The sequence below is a fragment of the Dipteris shenzhenensis genome, chromosome 29 (genome assembly GCF_047967505.1).
Source record: "Dipteris shenzhenensis isolate YYH24624 ecotype China chromosome 29, Dip_SZ_1.0, whole genome shotgun sequence".
NCBI classification, from domain to species: domain Eukaryota; kingdom Viridiplantae; phylum Streptophyta; class Polypodiopsida; order Gleicheniales; family Dipteridaceae; genus Dipteris; species Dipteris shenzhenensis.
Genome location: NC_141624.1, coordinates 4,421,727 through 4,443,763, shown reverse-complemented (window position 1 = coordinate 4,443,763; position 22,037 = coordinate 4,421,727). Strand labels below are relative to the sequence as shown.

The following is a 22,037-nucleotide window of genomic DNA, read 5'->3' as shown; positions in this document are numbered from 1 at the left end:
ATTTGTTGCCATGGCTGAAACTTAACTGGCAAGCGTGTTAAGGCTCTCAGATCAGTTTAAGGGGGAGAATATAAATAAGAAAAATTATTGAAGTTTGCAAAGAGAAGGGCATGGAAAGAGCAATGTGCTTCTTATATTCCCTAAAAGACAGCGTTGTGCATGAACTGTCCTCTAGGTGAGACAACCAGGAGTAAAGCTGAAAGCCCATAACTGACCAAACTACGTGTGGTTGAAGTAGTAAAAATACAGCTACGTACCTTCATAGCTGGAGTGCTACGAAAGACTCACTAATTTTTTTTCCTAAAGAGGCCTTTGTAGTTGTCACCTCAGGATATTTGGCTGCACTACCTTTGCTTGTATCCCTGATGCGAAAAAAGAAAAAAACTGGATAATAAATCAGTTAAATGTGTTATGAGACCTTGGGTGAGTTTTTTGTGTCTTGTATGGTGATGTAAACCCATGCCTCTAGGCCTGGACGCCAAAGCCTTTGGAACTAAAGTGCATAAAAAAGAGAGTCCAATTGAAAACCTTGTTGGTAGAAGTCAGGTGCTTATATGTGCACTTTTCTAGCAAACCACATTTTACTTACTCAAGGGGCATGCATTATACTATTTTGTGGTGATGACTGTGTAACTCTCTCATTCTTCTTTGTCTTCCTATTTTTGGTTCTGTGATCTTGTAAGTTTGCTTAACTTTTCTTTTACATTTCTCCTTTCTTAAGTTCCATTTTTTGTATAAAACAGATAATCAAAGCACCTTGAAAATTAAATTTTTGATAATGATGACTTGCTTTAAGAAACATGAGGTTTTGATTCAATACAGTGGTATAATACTTTTTCCAGGATACAAGCACAGAAGTTAAAAGCGAGTGTCTTGACATTTTATGTGATGTACTTCATCGTTTTGGTAACTTGATGGTAGTGGATCATGAGAAATTGCTGAGTTCATTGCTTGTACAACTCACTTCAAATCAAGCTGGCCTCAGAAAGCGTGCAATTCAATGCCTTGGTGAGCACTCCATAGCTGTAATCTTCTGTATGTATATTGTTTAAATGAAGCATCATTTTTTACGCTTTAGCATTCTGGAAGTCTTGTTTATGTTCTTGTTTCTCTATTCTGTTCTTCTGTCTAGCACTTTCGTGCCATGGGCTATGGATTATGATGTTAGGGTTACTGCTGTTGTGTCATTCGCTCTGGATGTGTCAGCCAACCAAGCAAAAGAAATGAATGAAATGAAACAGTTCATTAATGTCACTGAAGATGCAGCATATGCATGACATGACGCCTGTACAAGGTGCACAGTTCCAGCCTGTAAATAAGGACATCATTCTCTTTTGTAGTTAACATCAATCTTGCAGACTAATGAGCACTGTCGAGTGTTTGGGACGAAACCCTGCATGGGATGGTGCCTTGACTCCTTGTGTCTCGGCTCATTTGCTGATTTTTTGCTCAATGATATTGCATACAGCTTGGCCATTAGGCTGCTCATCATGATTGTACGGTAGTTTTTTATCATCCTGCTATCTCCCCCCTTATGGATCAATACAATCCTGCTAAGCTGCCATTCTGATGGAAATCCTTCCTCTAGAGCCATAATCATATGCGTGGTGAGCATTCTTTCTTCTCTCCTCCCCATGTCAGCATCTCGGCCACTAGTCCTTGTGTGTCTGGAGCCTTACTGCCATACAACTTCTGGAAAAACTTTCTGGGATTTTGTTTAAGCTCCTCAAGACTCTCAAGCTGTTTGCTCTTGAGACTATTCTTTTTTTTTTCCTTACCACCTGTTTGTATGCTCAAGCTTTGCCCTCTTTCTCAGCTGTAGCCACTGTTTCCCAGGCCCTATTTGCATTTTTACATTCCTGGTAATACCGGTGCTCGCAGCACATTCCATTGCTCCTCCCGTTGCTTTCAATAAAGCAATTTTGGGCTGCTACCTGCAGCATTTGTGGTATGCATTTGTTCTTTATGTGACAAGTAGATGGCATCTGAGTTTGTGACATTGCTGTCTCTATTTCCCTCTCATAAATATGAGCCTTTTTGAAGTCCATTCTCAGCTTGGGGTGTGCAGGAATTTTCTGTTTTTTTCTCAGCATTCTTTGTCCCTATGATGCCTAGAGACATTACTCTGTGGTCAGACTCAACAGTCTCCTCAATCTTGAGATATTCAAGTATGTTTCTTGCAGGCAGGGTTATGATCACGTAGTCAATGGCACTTGATCCTTGAGGGGTTTTGTATGTGTAACCTTCCGTGTCTTTAGAAATATGAGGTGCCATTTGCAAGCCGAAGCATCTGCATAAGGTGAGAAGCATGTGGGTGATCATCTTTTAATGTCGTTTTCAACTTCCTTTCTTCTTCATTGTCCTCATCCATTTCTTTCATCCATATGGGTCTCTTCCTCCCAATGTAATGATGCCTTGCATTGAGCCGTCCATGCATTGAAACCCCTTGCGAGAATAATTGCATGGTCTCTAGAAAACATCCTCCCCCAAATGCATGAGAGGATCTTTTCTTGTAGATGGGTGATTGCGGAGGGCAATGTAGCACGCTGCCAGTCTGATATTGGCCTCTCTTGCTACTATCTCTAACTGCATATATTGTTTATGTGGGCCTTCGGTTTTTTCCCATGCCATCCACAGAGAGAGAGAGAGAGAAAGAAAGAAAGAAAGAAAGTTTATTAAAGTCTTCGGAAGACCGATGGGTCTATGAGACTGTGAAAATCCTGATACAACAAGCTGTGGTAGTGGAGCTACTAAACGAGCATCCATACCAATGCAAAATGCAAAAATGCAGAATTATAGTCCTAAGTCCTAAGTACAACATAGTCATGTCGATCTTCGACTATATATTAGTCTCAACATCATCATCAATATCATCATCATCATCGGTAGCAGCAAGATATCAGGATGGATGGGGTAGTGGAGGCATGAAGTCGGCAATAGAGTGCTGTCGGCCACTCAAAGGTGCGGTCATGGCATGTCTCTTGGTTGTAGCTGTGCGTCTGACTAGGGCTACTGTGACCCCCGTCGGTCGGGGTCCGACTCTAAAGAAGGGGATGTCCCTGAGTGTGATCTGTGTGTCGAGCGGCTGTCTGAGCTGTTGGGTCACAAGCTCTGGGTCATGGTCATGTCGAGGCCTCGTCTCGTGGGGGTCCACGTGATCTAGCTGAAAGAACTCTGTGATAGAGCTCTGAGAGGGATCAGCCGAGGAAGAAGTCTGCTCTTGTCTCTGTGCTTGAAGTATCCTCTCCTGGTGTCTAAGTGCCTCATGAATGAAACTTGCCAAACACCGCTGGTCTGGGTAGGAGAGGAAACAGGCCAAAATCCCGTAACTATTCCTGAAGAGGCAGTGGAAACGTCCTCGGATCTCATAGTACATAGGACACCTGAAGATGAAATGCTCCTCTGTCTCAACCTCTTGCATGTCACACAGTGTGCATATGCGCCTCTCCTTGGGTAGTCGCTCTGCTTTGCTGCTCTCGATGCGGAGTCCGTGTGAAGAGACCCGGAACTGTCGAAGAGAGATCCTCAACGAGTGGGGTAGGTGAATTTGTGTGTATCCTAGTGGGTCAATGAAACCCTCCGCTGTGATATGTAAGAAGTGATCTCTATAGAAGCTAAGCTTCACTGGGAGTTCACTCGGTCCCAAGCAGGTCCGAAATGTGTGTAGCTGTAGTAGATCCTCACGGGTAACCTGGTTGACCTCGTGTGATAAGAGGGGAGAAAACACAGCATCCATGCTGTACTGGAAGGGAGGTAGTCTATCCATGTGGAGCCCCAATTCCTCAAACCATCTCTCTATACGTGCATACCAACACCTCTGGTCTCCTCCTGCTGCAAGTGCCATAGAAGAGGATAGAGCTATCCATGGTAGCTTGCTATGCCCCGAGGTATAATCCCCATATTCCCTAACTTGGTACAGATATGTGATGACCTGAAATGTAGCATCTAGCTGTAAAGGGGGTGACCGAAACTCAGCCTAAATGATCTGGTGAGGAACGGATGACTTACCACGAATCATCCGTGATAACATGAGAACCTGTAGCCGCTCCACACGGGCCCACTCTGTATCCGACAAGTCTGGTCCCCAACAAGGGCTGCTGTACATCCCCATTGAGCGAGCCAAGGAGTCAAAAAGCAATCCCTTGGTGCGTGGATCCTGAAAGTGCAAGCGGAAGCACTGCCTCTCTAGTCTGGCCAATGAACCATACTCTCTACTCAAGCGTGCCTGCATCGCGGGTCTCATAGTGAAGCTGGGTCGGGAGAAGATAACCCCAAGATAAGTGTATGATGAAACTATCTCAACCGATGACCCCGTAAATGTGAACTGCTCCTGTCGCATGATGGCTGGAGATGTATTGAAGATCATGACCTTGGTTTTACCTAGGTTGACCTTCAAATCATGAGACTCACAAAAGGACTGTACTGCGTCTCGGTGTATTTGAAGCCTCTCTGTTGAGGAAGACAAGAGAGCCACGTCATGTGTGTAGCAAAATCTGGATTAGCGTGCCCGCAAGAGAGCAACCTGCCCCCCTTGTGTCTACATCACTCTCTCAAGCTCGTCAATGTAGAGGCCAAACAAGGTAGGCGACAAAGGACACCGCTCATGATCTCGTCTGTCTACCCGGATCTTGCCCGAACTCTGCCAGAAACTCTCTTGTAAAGTGCCTTGATAGTCCAAATGATCTCCTGGTCATAACCCAAGTGATGTAGGCGCCGTATGAGGGGGCATTCGGGACTGTGTCAAATGCTTTGCGGAAATCCACAAAGCAACAATAAACCCTCTGTTTTCGTGACCTCGCCTCCTTGATGATACATTTGAGTGTGAGAATGTGGTCCATGGTTCCATGATCACGTCGGAATCCGGCCTGTCCTACTGCTCTAAGTCTTCAACACTCTGCAAGTGTGCTAACCTCGGAGTCAAGTACTGATGCATAAATCTTGGACATGACATGTCCAATCATAATGGTCCTGTAGTTCTCCAGGCTCATGGAATCCCTTGCCTTGTGGATGGGTTGTTAGAATCATTATTATAATTCAGCAGTGACCAATGTAATGTAATAAGTAGGTTAGGGGCACTTTTCCCTCATTTAGAGGTTTTTTTTCCTAACCATAGTTAGTTCACTAACTACGGTTAGTGAAGGATAAGGTTTTGTCACTTAGACAAAACCCATCCCACTTCTTGTATCAGTCACTTCTTCTATTGCAAGTACTACGTTCAGCTCTCTTGCTTCCTGCTCTCACTCTCTCGTTTCTAACATTTGGTATCAGAGCAGCTAGACCCTGCTCCTAGCTTCCTTGCCCGCAAGCTTAGTGCCCAGCTACCCTGCTCCTTGCTCTTCTTGCTCGTCGTTCGTACAGCTCCTTGCCCGTACAATCCATCCGTACAATCTGTCCGGACTGATTGCGTACAGCTCATACACTCGTCATACACCCTGTACAGCTCTTGCACCGTCGTACCAGCGCCAATCTGCTCTCAGCTCCCGTCCGTACAAGCGCCGTCGTTCGTACTGCAGAGTAGCATTGTCGCCATCTTGTACACTGCTCCCATGAGCAGTCCGTACACTGCAGTACAGCGCCGCACATGCGCTGTCTTCTAAACAGCTACCACCGGACGTTGTACCCTCGACAACCAGGTACCTGCGTCGTACCTTTGCTGTACGACCGTCATACAGTTGATAGCAGACCGTCGTACATAGCCGTACAATCTTGCGTCAGCCAGCCGTACGTCCGTACAACACAACTAGCAACCGTACACCCGTACAACAAGAGCCGTACATCCGTACAACAGCAGCCCGTACAATTGTACGGACTGTCAGTAGTGTCGTTGCTGTCCGTACAGGATACATCTGGTTTTGTTGATTCCTACAGTTCTGTTCTAGCAATTTTTGTTTCGGAGCAGATTTTCCTTGTCAGGCATTTGTGCAGTGAGCCATTGTTTGGCTGTGGATTCAAGCAGGTGCATTTTGGGATTGAGGGTGTGCTCATTTGTGCACATTGGCAGTGGAATTTGGTTCTTTTTGCAGATAAATTGCAAATTGGGGCTTTCAGTCAATTTGCCCCTTTTTTGAGTTGCAATTTCTTGCAAAAATTTGGGGCTTTTGCAATCGCACTGCAATTTTGCAGTGAAATTTGGGGCTTTTGCAGGCAAACTGCAATTTGTGTAACATTTGGGGATTTCAGACCATTTGCCCTCTTTTGTATGAAATTTCCCACAAGAAATTGGGGCTTTTGCATTTGGGTTGCAATTTTGTAGGTAAAAGGGCAGTTTGGAAGTTTGCAAGTAGTTTTGGACTCAGTACGAGTCAAATTGCAAACTTTTGCCACCTTTTGCAGATTTTTGGGAATTGAGCAGAGCTTTGTGGTGCATTTTGAGCCTTTGATAGGTTGTGACAGTATTTGTCATTGTGGGCATATTTTTCTTTGCATATTTTACTTGTGCATTTCATATCCTAGGAAGGGATTTCACTTGGTCAGTTTTCTGTATTTTTTGAGATTATCTGGTGCAAATGGCTCAGAACAACTCAAATGAGGTGTTCGGGGTTCTCACACAGGAGAATAAGTTGGATGGCACCAACTACTCCTTGTGGAGATTCATGGTTCGCAATATCTTGGTTGGCATACATCTTTGGGATTATGTCAATGGAGATGAAGAAAGACCAGATACAATGCCTATACCTGTCACTCCTATTGCTGGAGGCAGGGGTAGAGGTACAAATACAGCACAGGTGATTGGAGCAGCGGCTCCAGGAGCTCCCACAGTAGAGCAGAAAAGATGGAACTCTAGAGATGCACAAGCTCTTTCAGTAATTTCTCTTTCTGTCAAGAGGTTCATTATACCTCATATTCGGTCATGCAAGACATCTATGGCAGCTTGGGAGATACTTGAAAGTATGTTTGCACCAAGAAATGATGCCAGGGTTTCCTTTCTGGAGCGAGAACTTTCCCATACAAATATGGAGGGAGATTCCATGAACTCTCACCTCACAAAGCTTCAGGACCTCAGGGAACAATTGCTGAATATTAATGAAGTCATTCCGGATTCAGAGATGATCACCACCACTTTGAACTCTCTTACTGAGTCCTATCTCGGTTTCCACACCTCGCTGAATCAGTCATTGAGGGGGGGCAGCAATCCCCTCTCCTTTCACGAGTTGGTAGGACTTCTGTTGCAGAAGGAACAAACACGTAGAAATCTGGCAACCTGGGCTGGCGAGCATGCTATGCTCTCCAAGTTCAAACCCAAGGGTAAAGGGCAGCATAAGTCATATGCCCATCAGCCCACACATCAGCATAAAGCTGATTCTGGACAGCCTTCTTATAAGGCACAGGGTGATACAAATAAGCATAAAAAGAAGGGCATCTGTCATTAGTGCAAGAAGCGTATAGCCAAAAAAAAGAAAAGGGATTCTGGTATGGTTGTATCAGATGGATCAGGTCCACATTGTCATGATGGAGGAGATGTTGCAGCCAACTTGGTTGAAGAGCACTATGCCTTTTTGACTTGCACTTCAGATTTTTTAATGGGTAGGTCAGATACTACAGCCACTAATGATGATGACCCATATGCTTTCTTGACTTGCAGTTACGATCCTTCAAAGGATGAATGCTCTTTCAGTGTTGATGAGACACTACATACTTGGTATTTTGATAGTGGTGCTTCAAAGCACATCACTTCCAAGAAGAATCTGTTTGTAACTTTGCATTCTTCACCCACCAAGAAGAAGGTAACTTGTGCAAATAATTCTTCTCATTCAGTGTGTGGAGTGGGAGACATTATTCTCACATCCACTGATGGCACAGATCAGATGTACTCTATGTGCCAGGTATAAAGAAGAATTTGCTTTCAGTGTCCTCACTCAATAGAGGAGGATTTCATGTTGTTTTTGATGATGACAAGTGTGCAGTCAGAGACAAAGAAAATGAATATGCTTTGAGGATTTCATGTTGTTTTTGATGATGACAAGTGTGCAGTCAGAGACAAAGAAAATGAATATGCTTTGAGGTTGTCTGGCACTCTGTATCGGGGTCTTTTTCAGCTTGATTTATATGAAAAAAGATCCCATCTTGCATTATCAGTTAGCACTCCCACTGTTGCGATGCAGAATGCGGAGTTATGGCATGCCAGGTATGGGCACATGAGCTATGGCAGCTTAATGACACTTCAGAGGCATGATATGGTTGATGCATTACCTCCTTTGGAGTCGCCTCCTCCTCATGCATGTGAAGGTTGCATTCTTTGCAAAATGCATTGGCTTCCCTTAAAGAAGGATGGTTCAGTGAAAGCTACAAGAAAATTGCAGCATATTCACAGTGATATCTGCGGTCCCATGAGGACACCTGCTTTTGGGGGTTATCTCTATTTTGTTACATTCATTCATAGATGACGTTACCAATTATACTTGGGTCTATGGTCTCAAGGCAAAATCAGAAGTGTTTATGCATTTCAAACACTTTGTGGCTATGGTTGAATAGGAGACAGGACTCAAGGTGCAGACACTTCGCACAGATCGAGGGGGGGAGTACATGTCTCAAGAAAAAGCATTATGCATCAGCTTACAGTGAGGCTTACATCTTAACAGATTGGCAAAGCTGAGTGGAAGAATCGCACCACCATGGAAATGGATAGATGCATGCTCACAAGTAAGAAGTTGCCTTATTGGTTTTGGCTGAAAGGCCTCATGTGTGCAAACTATATTTTAAATTGGGCTCCTACAAAGGCTTTGAAGACAATCACTCCCTATGAGGCATGGCATGGGAGAAAGCCTTTAGTGGACCACATCAAAGTTTTTGGTTGTGTTGCATATGCCCACGTGCCTGTGGAGTTCATACATAAGTTGTCAAATAAGGCACTAAAATGCATTTTTCTGGGATATACTTCACAAAGCAAAGGCTATCATCTCTACAATCCTGCTACACGCAAGATTTGTGTCAGTAGAGATGTCATATTCTCTGAAAATTCTGCACATACAAATGCTGAATTTCAGATTCCGGCCTCTTCAGATGATGTGTTTGAGGGGATGCTTCCTATAGCATTTGGTTCCCCCGCTGAAAATCAGAATTTACAGCAACCTCCGCCAGCTCCACAAGTACAGATTCAGCCCCCAGCTGAATTGGTACAACCTCAGGGTGTGGATGAAGTTGTTAGGCAAGAAATTCAAGAGATACACGCAGCCAAAACAGTCCCGCATTGGTTGCTTCAGACTCTCAAGGAGAGTAGGCTTGAAGCTCCATTGCCTGGCAGAACTTGTAGTGCAGTAAGGCACATGGAGGGAGCTCATTCAGTTGAATCAGCTTATGCAGGTACTCTTCTTGATGAGGAGGAGCCTGAGACATTTGAAGAAGCAAAAGATAATGTGCATCGGATGAATGCCATGCACGATGAGTTGCAGTCCATTCATAAAAATCAGACTTGGGATGTTGTGGATTTGCCACAAGGTAAGAATGCCATAGGTACACGGTGGGTTTTCAAAGTCAAAAGAAAGTCAGATGGGTCCATTGATCGGTACAAGGCAAGGCTGGTTGCAAAAGGATATGCTCAGAAAAAGGGCATAGATTATGAGGAGACTTTTGCTCCTACATCTAGGATGACAACCATCTGGCCAGTTATAGCCATGGCTACAAATTTTGAATGGAATGTTCATCAGTTGGACATTAAAACAGCTTTCCTTAATGGAGACTTGTTGGAAGAAGTTTATGTCAAAGAACCTCTGGGCTTTGAAATTTCAGGAAATGCACATCAGGTATGCAAGCTGAATAAAGCTTTGTATGGGCTGAAACAAGCCCCACGTGCATGGTATGCCAAAATTGATGCCTTTCTGGCCAGCAAGGGGCTGCACAATAGTCCAACTGAGAGCACCCTCTACATCAAGAAGGATGGAGGGGATATTCTGGTCATCATTCTTTATGTAGATGACATGCTGCTCACCGGATCAATTGAGGAAGTAATTGCAGATTTCAAGGCCCAATTGAAAGCTACATTTGATATGTTAGACTTGGGCTTGTTACATTTCTTTTTGGGGATTCAGTTTATTCAAGAGAAACGTGGCATTGTTATGTCTCAGTCTAAGTATGTTCAAAAGCTCTTGGACAGATTCAACATGCATGATTGCAAGCCTATGTCCACTCCCATGGAGCCGGGGCTGAAGTTTACAATGCATGATGCGGGTGAATCAATTGATGTCACACTCTATAGTCAAGCTGTTGGATGTCTCATTTATCTCTGCAATACACGACCTGATATTCAGTTATCAGTTTCTCAGGTGTGCAGGTATATGCACAGCCCAAAGATTATGCATTGGCAGGCTGTAAAACACATCTTCCGTTACTTGCAAGGTACAAAGTCTTTTGGCTTGATGTTTCCCAGGGGGGGTGACTTGCAGATGCATGCTTACAGTGACTCAGATTGGGTTGGAGACTATGATACTAGGCAGTCCACCAGTGGGAATTGTTTCTTTCTAGGACATGCTTGCATTTCTTGGTTGAGCCAGAAACGGTCTACAGTGGCTACCTCCTCATGTGAAGCTGAGTACAGGGCAGCTTTCACAGCGACAGTTGAATGTGTTTGGCTGCGTCGTTTATTTGCTGATCTTCATCTTTAATTGGAGGGTCCTTCTCCGATTCTCACTGATAGTTAGAGTGCTATAGCAATGGCAAAGAATCGTGTGTTTCATGCTCGCACGAAGCACATTGAGGTTCACTATCACTATGTCAGAGAGAAGTTGCATGCAGGAGAGATCAGTATGATCTATGTGTCAACACATGACAATGTTGCAGACATCTTCACCAAACCACTTCCACGTGAAATGTTTGAGGCATTTTATAGTTCCTTGTACTTATATCCTTTTGGTGATTGATCATTTCCTTGTACATGACATTGGCACTGCAAGGAGGTGTTAGAATTGTTATTATAATTCAGCAGTGACCAATGTGATGTAATAAGTAGGTTAGGGGCACTTTTTCCTCATTTAGTGGTTTTTTTCTTAACCACAGTTATTTCACTAACTACGGTTAGTGAAGTATAAGGTTTTGTCACTTAGACAAAACCCATCCCACTTCTTGTATCAGTCACTTCTTCTATTGCAAGTACTATGTTCAGCTCTCTTGCTTACTGCTATCTCACTCTCTCGTTTCTAGCATGGGTGAGATAGTGTTAATGGTATAAGAGTGTGGAAATCCCAAACAAACTGCTTCATTGAAAAGCTTTGCTAAGATCGAGGCTAGGAGGTTAATCCCATATGCAATGAACTCAGTGCATAGTCCCTCATGATCCTTTGCTCGGCCATTATGAAGTTTCATTACGGCATCCTTTACCCCTCTTCTAGTGAAGGGGATGCATGATGTGGGACGAGGCATGTGTGAGAGGTTAGGGACTGGCTGATTTGGGATGTCATAAAGTGTGCATGCATAATCAAACCAGATCTGAGTGTTAGTGAGTGGCGGAGGGGACCGTCCTTCTAGAAATCTCAGCCAGAAGTTGTTACTAAACAAAATGTTCAGTAGCTCCTCCTCGTTCCGATGAACGAAGCCTAGTTTCTTCCTCCGTATCAGTCTACGGTATTCACGTAGCGTATTTGGTGCGCTCGGAAGACTGTTTTTGGTTTCAAATCTGAGTTGACAGCAGAAAGCCTTACGCTTATCATCGTACCAGCTATTACAGGGTATGGTTCCATGGTGTGGTGGGCGGGTGGAGCGGGTGGTGTGGGAAAAAGCGTGAATGGCAGCCTCGTGTAGTGAGCGGGTGACAAGGTTAGCACGATCCTCTACAAGAGGTTTGAAGTCAATATAAGCGAGAAGTATGTATAGACGGCCAGAGTAAGAAGGTGAGTGATCCCGATCAAAGCGTATATCGTGCTAGGTGGAGTAAGCACTAAGTGGGGTGGAACGTGATGTGCGAAGGGAGGTGGAGATGCTAAAGAAAAGGTATGTATGATCAACCCCTGGGAGGAGAGGTGCTACAGTGAAGTCAGTAATGCGAGATGTGAAGATAGGGGATCCCATGATGTAATCAACAACACTGGAGCCCCCCCCATGTGGAAAGGATGTGAAACCACTTGAAGCGGGCCATCTGTCAAGATCGTTATGAGATCATGTATCCTGCCGAGGTCTAATAGGGCCTGCCCATAAGATGAGAATGGACCTCGCCTGTCAACTGAAACCCGTAGCATACTTGCCTCCTGAAGGTCAATATCTGGCAGTAGGGTGGAATCATCTCTAAAGTCAAGAAGTGGTACCTGACGGGCCCTTGTTCTTGCGTTGAAGTCCCCCACTAGAAGGACTTCTCCGTGGCTAGAAAAGTCAACAATGGACTGATAAAGGGCAGCAAATGGGGATGTCTCATCATCACCTCGAATATCTCTGGCAAAGTGGGAGGTCTCCGAGGGGAAGTAGCAAACTGCGACAAACAGATCCCGGCTGTGCATGTGTTGAATCCGGATCCAAATAAATCTGGAATGTGTATCTCTCTGCTCTACTGAAATGATCCCCCGAAGTGTGGATCTGAAAAGGACTGCAACTCCACCTGAACCTTGAACTCCTCCTGTACCCGTCGTCTCATCTCTGTAGGGAGACCCCCATGTATATCCGTTGACTATTGGAATAGGGCGCTCTGGGCTCTGATGGGTCTTTGTATAAGAGACTATGTCATGGCTTGTATAGGATTCTGAGAAGTTCCCTGGTTCTGACCATAAGGTACCATTACAGTTCCAAATGGTGCAAGACAGGGTCTCGGATATCTGAGTCTCGTAGACCCCGCTTTCCTATGTAGGGGAGGGGGCAGGTGCCCTACGGGGGCCTGTAAGAAGTCGTCCCTCTTGTACCACTGCCCACTTCCCCTCCTTCCGGGCCTGATTCCGCTGCTGCAGCAAAGAGCGCCTCTCCTCAACCTGTAGAGGTGTGAGGTCCTCATCCATAGAGATTGCTGGCTGATCTCGAAGGACTGACCTGCGTCGTAGAGTTGAAAGTCGTGCCTGAGTGTCATGGAACGGTATGATCAGGGGTTGCTCTCGGTTGGGATCTCTCCCCACCCGCCATGTCCTCTTTATCCTATGCTCAGCCACACCCAGGGTAGCGGCCACGAACGCAGTCGCATCTACCATCGGTGTAGCCTCAGTGCGTGGAATCCTGCGTACTCTGATGTTGAGAGCCTTACTGGCTCTCTGCTTCTGCTCCATGAGGGTAGCCGAAACGGTTACCCTTTCCGGTTCCCGTTTGGCCACGTCAACCCATCTGGAAGTCTCCTCAATAGCAGATTGCATGCTCGCAATCTGTGCCTCGACCACCGGGGTACTCCCTGGGACAGTATGTATGGCTGTGACCTCCTGTCGGAGCTGCATGATATCTTGTCTGAGTCCCTGAATAAGGCCCGCCTGCTCCCGAATGGCCCTAGCTTGCTCTTGTATGATGCGGCTCTGTTCCTAGTTGAAGCGGACCTACTCCCGTGCGAAGCGAGTCAGCTCCATCTCACGCTCACGGAAACTATGTCTCTCCATGAGCAAGGTCTCATGGGCCTTTGGTGTATCAGCCCACCCATGTCCATGCTGAAACTGTGGTGACTGTGGCATGAAAGTGTGGGACCGAGTCCGGAAACTAGACGGTGACTGAGTGAGGAATGGAGATGACAGTGGAATGGATGAGGCAGTCCCAACGGGGTGTGGGAGCGTGGGCTGATTGAGAGGGAGAGGGGAGAGTGAATCGTAATGCGGAACAGTGTATGACACCTCCGAAGTAGGGGTCCTAAGCTGTGCGAGAGCTGTAACAGGAGAGGAGGGGAAGGGAACAACAACCGGCGCCATGGGCATGAGTATGTCACTGATCGTAGATGTAGAGAGAGCTGAGACTGGAACTAGAGCTGAGCCTGAAGCGGGGGCTGAAGTCGAAGGAGAGAGAGAGAGAGAGAGAGAGAGAGAGAGAGAGAGAGAGTGATGTATTAATGTTTGCAAGAGGCCTCGCGGGCCAATGAGACAAAGTACAGGCCAAGAAGTAACTCATACAAGCCGCGAAGGGCTGAAGCAAAGGGTTCACTAAGACCCTTGCTGAAAGCTAAAGTGCTAAACTAGTGAATCAAGTGTCCAAATACTAGAGTAGCAAAAGCAAAATAACAGAGAGAGAGAGAGAGAGAGAGAGAGAGAGAGGTCTAATCCATGGGTTTTATTTTGTGTCATAGCAATGTTGGCGTCTAGTACGTCAGATGATCTCCTCGGGAGGGCTATTCTTCATGTTGTTCAACTATTGAAGCAAAAAGATTTGAAGCCAGAAATGACACGAACAGATATACAAATGATTGGGGCTTTCAGGTTGTCTAAACATCTTATGTGGTGTACCATGCATAGATATCTGTATTGCCAAAATTTCGGAGTTTGATTTAGATTAATCTCTGCACTGATTTTTTCTGTTTGTACCATGCATAGATATCTGTATTTCCACAATTTCGGAGTTTGATTTAGATTAGTATCTGCACTGATTTTTTCTGTTTGCTGTTACTTTTGAGGCGTAGAGTAAAAGCTAGATTAAGAGGCTGTCTTATTGTAGAGTTAACTTTATGGCAATGAAGATGTGCACCGTTTTGGCCTTTTATCATGGGTTATACCTGATATTAAAGAGATTGTGTTTATTGCAGAGTTCACTTCATGGACATGGAGATGTGCACCGTTTTCACCATTATCATGGATTATACCTGATGTTAAAATTTAGATCATGAGGTGGTGTTTATTATAGAGTTCACTTTATGACCATGGAGATGTGCAGCATTTTCACCTTTATCATGGAGTAGACCTCATATTATTTTTAATGAGTTCTAAAAACTAAGCTCAACACGATGGACATGTTCATGATGCTCCAAAATATTATACTAGGATGCAGGTTACTGTTGGGGGTCAACATATCCTGATGTCACCTAGAGAGAGAGGGCCTTGCTTGTGGGTGTGCCCGCCCAGTGAGTGAGGTTAGGTTAGATGAGTGAGGGCCAGTGTTGTGGTGTGCCCGCCCCTCTTGTGAGGTTAGGAAGAGTAGGGTTGGTACGGTTCATGGCATGTGTTGGGGCCCTCTGGGTCCGTTGGCAGGATAGCCCATGCTGGAGGGGTTGCTGCCCACGTGCAGGGCTGTTCAGGGCCTTCCTCAGGCCTGCTTTTCTGCCGCGTGGCAGCCTCTTCTGAGGTGCCCTGGATAGGCTCTTGTAGGGGCCAGTTATGGCCACCCTTTGGGGCAGATAGCCCGACCTGCTGGTCGGCTATCTAGTAGAGGTGGGCCGTGTAAGAAATCCTAGATTTACTATATTTAGAAATGTGCTAAGGAACAGAAAGGAGACTGAAATAGCAGAGAACAAGGAATATTTGTATTGCTTGAGTGTTTGTAGTGTGTCATCCATATAGTTGAGACATCTGCAGGAGGAACTGCTTCATCGCTTGGAATGTATGTCTTGAGCCAAGAAATATGAAATGTCGGGTGGATTTTACCCCATGATGGTGGTAATTCCAATTTGTAACTTAAAGGTGAATTTTTCTTAACGATCCGGAAAGGTCTATAGTATCTTGGTCGCAACTTAGGAAACACAGACTTAACCATCTTGTAGCGATGTGGGGGTACAAATAATAGCACCATGTCACCAGTTTCAAATTCTAGTGACGTCTATGTTTGTTGGTAGACCGTTGATACCGCTCTTGCGCTTTTCGCATATGATCCCTGACTTGGAGTAGAATGTCTTGCATTTCTTGAACCAGTTGATTAGCTAGGGCCACTTGATGTTGAAGTACAAAATTTGTTGGTACAATCGGAGTGTGTCCATAAGCTGCTTGGAATGGAGTCATGCTGATGGCACTATGGAAAGAGTTATTATAAGCAAACTCAAGGAGTGGTAGATACTCTTCCCAAGCTGCTAGGCGTGACTGAATATAATGTCGGAGCATTTCTTCCAGAACTTGGTTGACTCTTTCAGTCTGTCCATTTGATTCTGGGTGGTAGGCTGAACTGAACAGTAGAGTTGTACCCAAAGATTCAAACATTGAAATCCAAAAGTGACTGGTGAACTTAGGATCTCTGTCGGAAACGATATTCTTGGGCAATCCATGGTGTTGGAAGATGTGTTGTATGAAGAGTTTGGCGATGTCCGGAGCCTGTGCACTTCTTTTGTGACACGTCCCAGCACTCCTGAAACCTCTGATCTGCAAGCAAACACAAGAACACACACACACAACGTGAGAAACTGAGCAGGCTGCTCACCACCCAACCATGACATCTACGGGATGTGATCCCGAATGAGGAGATGTTCCCTCCGAGCCACGAGCTGAGCTACTGGCACGAACTCCCAACCAGATCCAAACCAGCCTGGTGTCCCATACCACCAGGTGGCGTTGTGAAGCCTGGGGTCTGCTACTGGGCCTTGGGCTACGCTAAGATGCAGGCGCGCGTCCGCGACTCAATCCAGGATCAGACCTAGCACCTGGGAACGAAACTTGTTCCCATGGGCTCCCTGAGAACTGAACCCTTGGGTCCCTTTTATAGACTCGGGTCCCAAGCACAAAAAATAGCGAAGACCTCTAACTGGTTCGTACCCTTGTCACTCAACCCGAGAATCAAGCCTGCCTAGCTCTAAGCCTCCCCAGGCTACCTGAGCTAGTCTTGTGTACCTAGTACACGTCAGATACTAATCCGTGCACATGACATACTTCCCCTCCTCTAAGAACTCACTCCTGAGTTCGCTAAAAAACCCGGAAATGTTCTTTGGAGGTTTTGTAATGTCTCCCATGTTGCATCCTCCTTAACACGATCCTTCCACTTGATCTTGTATTCCGTGATAGATCGATTACGAATCTGTCTGTCACGAAATTCAAGAATACACTCAGGTTCGTGTGGAGTAAAAGTCAAATTTGTAACTTCTATTATCTCTTGAGGAGAAACAAGTTGATCATCCGCACCCAAGACTTCTTTCAGTCTACTGACATGAAAGACTGGATGTACTTTAACATCAGGAGGCAATTCTAGTCGATATGCAACTGGTCCAATTCTTTTAATGACCTTGAACGGACCACAGTATCTGGGGGATAATTTCGGAACCAAACCAGTACTTAGGCTCTTGGATTCCTTGGGAATTCGCAAATATACCATTGTTCCTTCAGAGAACTCTCTAGGTGAACGATGTCTATTAGCAAAAAATCTGTCCCGATCTTGGGCACTTCTAATAGACTCCTTGGCAAACTGCAACATTTTCTGCATGTCTTGCAAGAAGTTCTTTGCAGCATCATTTTGAATCCCTTTTAACCCAACCATAACTGGTGACTTAGGTTGAAACCCGTACATAAGCATAAAAGGACTGTAACCAGTACTCGAATGCTTTGCACTGTTATAAGCAAATTCTATCATAGGTAGATAATCTTCCCATGAAGACTGTCTCTTAGATACATATGCCCGAAGCATATCTTCAACCAACTGGTTAACCTTCTCTGTACTGCCATCGGTTTGTGCATGATCTGAGGAACTCATACTAGAGTAGTTTCTAACTTCTCAAAAACAAGTGTCCAAAAGTTACTTGTAAACTTTGAGTCCCTATCACTGACTATGTCAGATGGCAAACCATACAGCTTAAACAAGTGGTCCACAAACTCGTGAGCCAGTTGAACAGCTGAAATAGTTGTTCTAGTAGGTAAGAATCTAGCCATTTTTGTCAAACGGTCAACTATGACCCAAATGGAGTCATGACCCTTGCGCGTTCGAGGCAAACCAGTAATAAAATCCATGGAAATACTTTCCCATTTATTACCTGGAATCTGTAATGGTTGTAATGAATCCGCGCTTCTAAGGCGTTAACCTGACAAACTCGGCAACCTACTACATAAATGCACGCATCTTAGGCCAATAAAAGGTATGCTTCACAAGAGAGAGAGTCCGATGTATACCCGGATGTCCAGCACTAGGAGCATCATGACACTCCCAGAGAATCTTGGATCTAAGTTCCAGAACATCGGGTACACAAATCTTTCCATTCCGGAACAGCAAGCCGTTCTCCTAATCATCCACTGACCTCCCGCCGCCTGTACTGTAGGTGGCACAATCCCTGAGTCCTGGTCAACCATGGAGCTTCCATCCTGGACTCTCTGTCAATAAGAACTGAAATGACTATCAGTTGCGTAAAGCCCTCTCAAGGATTGAAATAGGTCTGAGGATATTTCCGTAAATGACATAGCATTTACAAACTTGACTCAACTTAAGGCATCCGCCACACTATTCAAAGAACCCTTTCGATAACGTATTTCAAAAATCTTGCATTAATTCTGCCCATCTAGCTTTCCATCCCCTCAATTCAGACCCATCACGCACATACTTAATTGACTGATGATCAGTCAATACAAGAAACTTTGAACCATACAAGTAGTGTCTCCAAACCTTAAGGGCATACACTACAGCATAAAGTTCCTTTTCTAGTGTGGGCCAACGATATTGGGTGTCGTCTAGTTGCTTACTTCGAAAGCTACAAGTCTGCCTTCTTGGAATAGAGCTGCCCCAATCGCAAAATCACTCGCAACGGCCTCTAAAACATAAGGCCGGGTAGGATCGGGTAATGCAAGAACGGGTGCTTCCTTGATAGAAAACTTCAAGGTTTCAAAAGCCTTGTTCAATGCATCATTTCAAGAGATCGGCTGGGTAGACCTGCGTCCACGACCTTTCAATATGTTTGTGAGGGGTGCCGTGATATGTGAATAATCACGCACAGACTTCCATAGAAATACCGTAAATCCTAGGAAAGAACGAAGTTGTTTCACAGTCTGAGGGATAGGCCATTCTAAAACCTTCTGGATACGATCCAGATCAATGCTAATACCTTCAGAAGTAATCTTGTGTCGTAAGTAAATGATCTCCTTCATAAAGAAGTCACATTTACCATCTTGGCATAGAGCTTATGCTGTCTTAGAATAACTAAGACAATCCGGAGGTGTCCTATGTGATCCTCAAGCGTTCGGCTATATACCAAGATGTCATCTAAGAACACTACAACGAATTTGCCCAGAAAATCTCGGAAGAAATCGTTCATCATTTGCTGGAAGGTGGTAGGAGCATTGGTCAAACCAAAAGGTAATACAAGAAACTCGTAGTGACCATACCTAGTTCGGAATGCGGTTCTATCTATGTGTTTAGCATAGATACGGATTTGGTGATAACCCGTACACAAATCAATCTTAGTGAAATACTTCGCTCCGGCCAAACGGTCTATCATATCATCGGAACGTGGTAGAGGGTATCGATTCTTAATTGTCACTTTATTCAATCGTTTATAATCTATACACATTCTCCATGTAGAATCTTTCTTCTTCCTTAAGAGGACAGGTGCACCCTAAGGTGATTTACTTGGGCGAATATAGCCCATATTCACGTAATCCTGTAGCTGTGTAGCTAGCTCATCCTCCTCAAGCTGGCTCATCCTATAAGGTGGTATACTAATAGGTTGAGCCCCTGGGACTAAGTCTATGTGATGATCTACTGCGCGTTCTGGAGGTAAACCTTCCGGCAGTTGCGCAGGGAATACATCCTTGATGGAATGGAGGAGATGGAAGGTCACCTTCGGTGTTTAAACACACTTAAATCATACAGAGACAACAAATGAAGAAAGCGGAATCAAAACACACTGATAGACATCATAATGAGAAGTGTTTAATATATTCCGAAGCTGCATCGCAGATACAATAGGTCCCTGAGAAGAGGGAATATGATCACACTGAATATAAAATTGGGTGTCCTTATCCACAAAAGAAAGCGTATGCTCCGTCCATCCAATCCGAATATTGTGGGTTTTAAACCACTCTATTCCGATTAACAAGTCCACATGCTCCAAGTGCATAACATAGCACGTAAGAGCCCCTGTGTATTCTTGAATCCGGATAGGAAGCGCTTCAATTTTGCGATCCCAAAATTGCTTCCCAGCTGGAAGCTGCACCTCATAGGTGTGATCGCTAGGTATCGTGGACAGCCCCATCTTTTGCACAAATTTGTAATTAACAAAGTTGTGAGAGCTGCCAGGGAAAGAGAATGTGAACCCTTTGGTCCCTAACTTCTCCATAAACTCGGAAAAGATCATGGGAACCAAATAACGAAGTATTGAAAGTGCAATTGCAAGAAAGTGGGCAGGTAATGACATTTACAGAAATACCTGTCATCGAAACTTGGTTCGCTCCCTTGGCTTTGGTACCTGGACCCGCCTGGAGCTTCGGTCCCAGCGCGTGCTTTTGATTCTTGCGCTTTGGACAGTCATTCTTGGTGTGGCCCCGCTCCTCGCAGTAGAAGCAACGTCCTTCCTTCTTAAGCTTCAAGGTACGAAGGAAACGGGCTCGACCATTCTTTGCTTGAGTCAAGTGTTTCTTGGAGGCGTTGTCTATAGACTTCGTCTCCCCGGTACCAGTGGTAGACTAGAAGAACTTCCGTTTGTTCTTCCCACTCGTGTCGGAAACTGTGGTTGCCTTTGCACTGGCCATGGTATCATCATAAATACGCGCGTAATTCATGGCCTCTTGCAACGTGGTACATTTGTTGTTCTTGATCTACAACTTGTACGAATCTGGCAAACCATCCACAAAGAAACCTAACAAGGTCACTGGATCCATCTTTGTGGCCCTGGTCTACAGATCTCGAAACCTTTGAAGATAAACTTTAAACGTCAAGTTCAGCTTAGACATATTGAGGGCTTTAAGCTTGCCTACGATATCGTAGTCGTCCTCCTCCTCCTTCAGAAACTCCTTCGTGAAGACCCCTTGGAAATCTATCCATGTTACCGGCTTAGGTTGGAGTTCCTTCCACCATAACAAAGCCTTTCCTGACATGAATCCGGCTGCAAGCTGTATTTTCTTGTCATCTGGGTACGGGTGGAACTGGAAGTGTACTTGCCACTTGTGCAACCAAGTGTCAACAACCTCCTTGGTTCGAGACTTCTGATCTCCGGGAAAAGGGTCTGGAGTTATGTTCGGACCTAACACTGAAGCCATGGCATCCACATGCGTGAGTGCCTGCACAGTGCTAGTCAGAAGTGTGAGAGTAGTCTGAATCCCTTGGAGTTGCTGTGTCAACCCCGTTTGATTCGCATTAACCTGCTCGAATTTTCCATCTAGAGCAGTGGTGAATTCACTGAAGGCTTTCTTCGTAATCAGATCGTCGTAAAGACCCTGGTCTTCCTCCGCAGGGTATTCCAAATCCTGATCTCCCATGGCAAACTCAGGATTTACAGAATCAGCCATGTCTGAAATCTGATCTGAAAAGAGTAGCGAACTGAGAGAAATAACTAGGGGAATCACAGCTGGAAGGAGAGTGGAGCAGAGAAAAACCGTCCCAAGAGGAGTTGACGAAAGAAGAGGAGCTGGCCGAAAAGAAGATGCTGGAAGCTGACGATCAGCTGGCGTAGGTGATCCCGGGGTCTCCCTTTGCTGGTTTCGCTGCAGGCTGCAGTGCACGGAAGTTTGCTGCAGGCCGTACTGTACGGAAATCTGCCGCAGGCTGTACGGAATCTGACGCAGGCTGTACAGAATCTGACGCAGGCTGTGGCCGTTCCTAGATGGCGAAATCTGGTAGAAGTGTCAGGAGGTCTTCTTGCGCACTCTAGCTTAGGCTGTGGCTGAGCTTGGGATCCTGCCAGGCTATAAAGGAGATGGTGCAGCTAATCTAGGAAGCTATGCTTTCTAGAAAAGCTCACCCTCCCAATCTTGGAGGGTTGATGCTTTTTTTAGCATCCAACCCCTCCTAACTTTGGAGGGTTGCTGCTTTTTTTCGCCCGACCCTCCCAACTTGGAGGGTGGTGCTTTTTGCGAAAAAACAGCTCCTCCAACAGTCTGGCCGCACCCTGCTCCAGCCCCTGGTGCACCTCCCTGCCTGGCCGAATTCCTCTCCAGCCTATGGCGCACCACTCAGCCCCTCCTACCTTCACCTACCTCTGCGCAGCCCTGACCAGCAAACGGAATCCCCTCGCCTACCAATCAGCTCTTCTCACACCTCTCCTCCCTTCATCTCCACTCTCACCTAGCTACACCTCAACCCTCTCTCACTTTTCCCTCCAGTAAATTCAAAATCAA

At 45.4% G+C, this 22,037-nt stretch overlaps 1 protein-coding gene and 1 pseudogene across 1 annotated transcript in view; one reads left to right on the top strand and one right to left on the bottom strand.

Moving 5' to 3' along the window:
* CAND1 (cullin-associated and neddylation dissociated) overlaps window positions 1-22,037 on the top strand; it is a 102,892-nt gene that overhangs the window by 28,780 nt on the left and 52,075 nt on the right. Inside the window, exons 5-6 of the mRNA XM_087400318.1 lie at window positions 843-1,008; window positions 14,162-14,291. Coding sequence (XP_087256444.1) covers window positions 843-1,008; window positions 14,162-14,291 — 296 coding nt within the window. The remainder of the gene's footprint in view (window positions 1-842; window positions 1,009-14,161; window positions 14,292-22,037) is intronic.
* Window positions 20,520-21,209, bottom strand: LOC147882332 (uncharacterized; annotated as a pseudogene).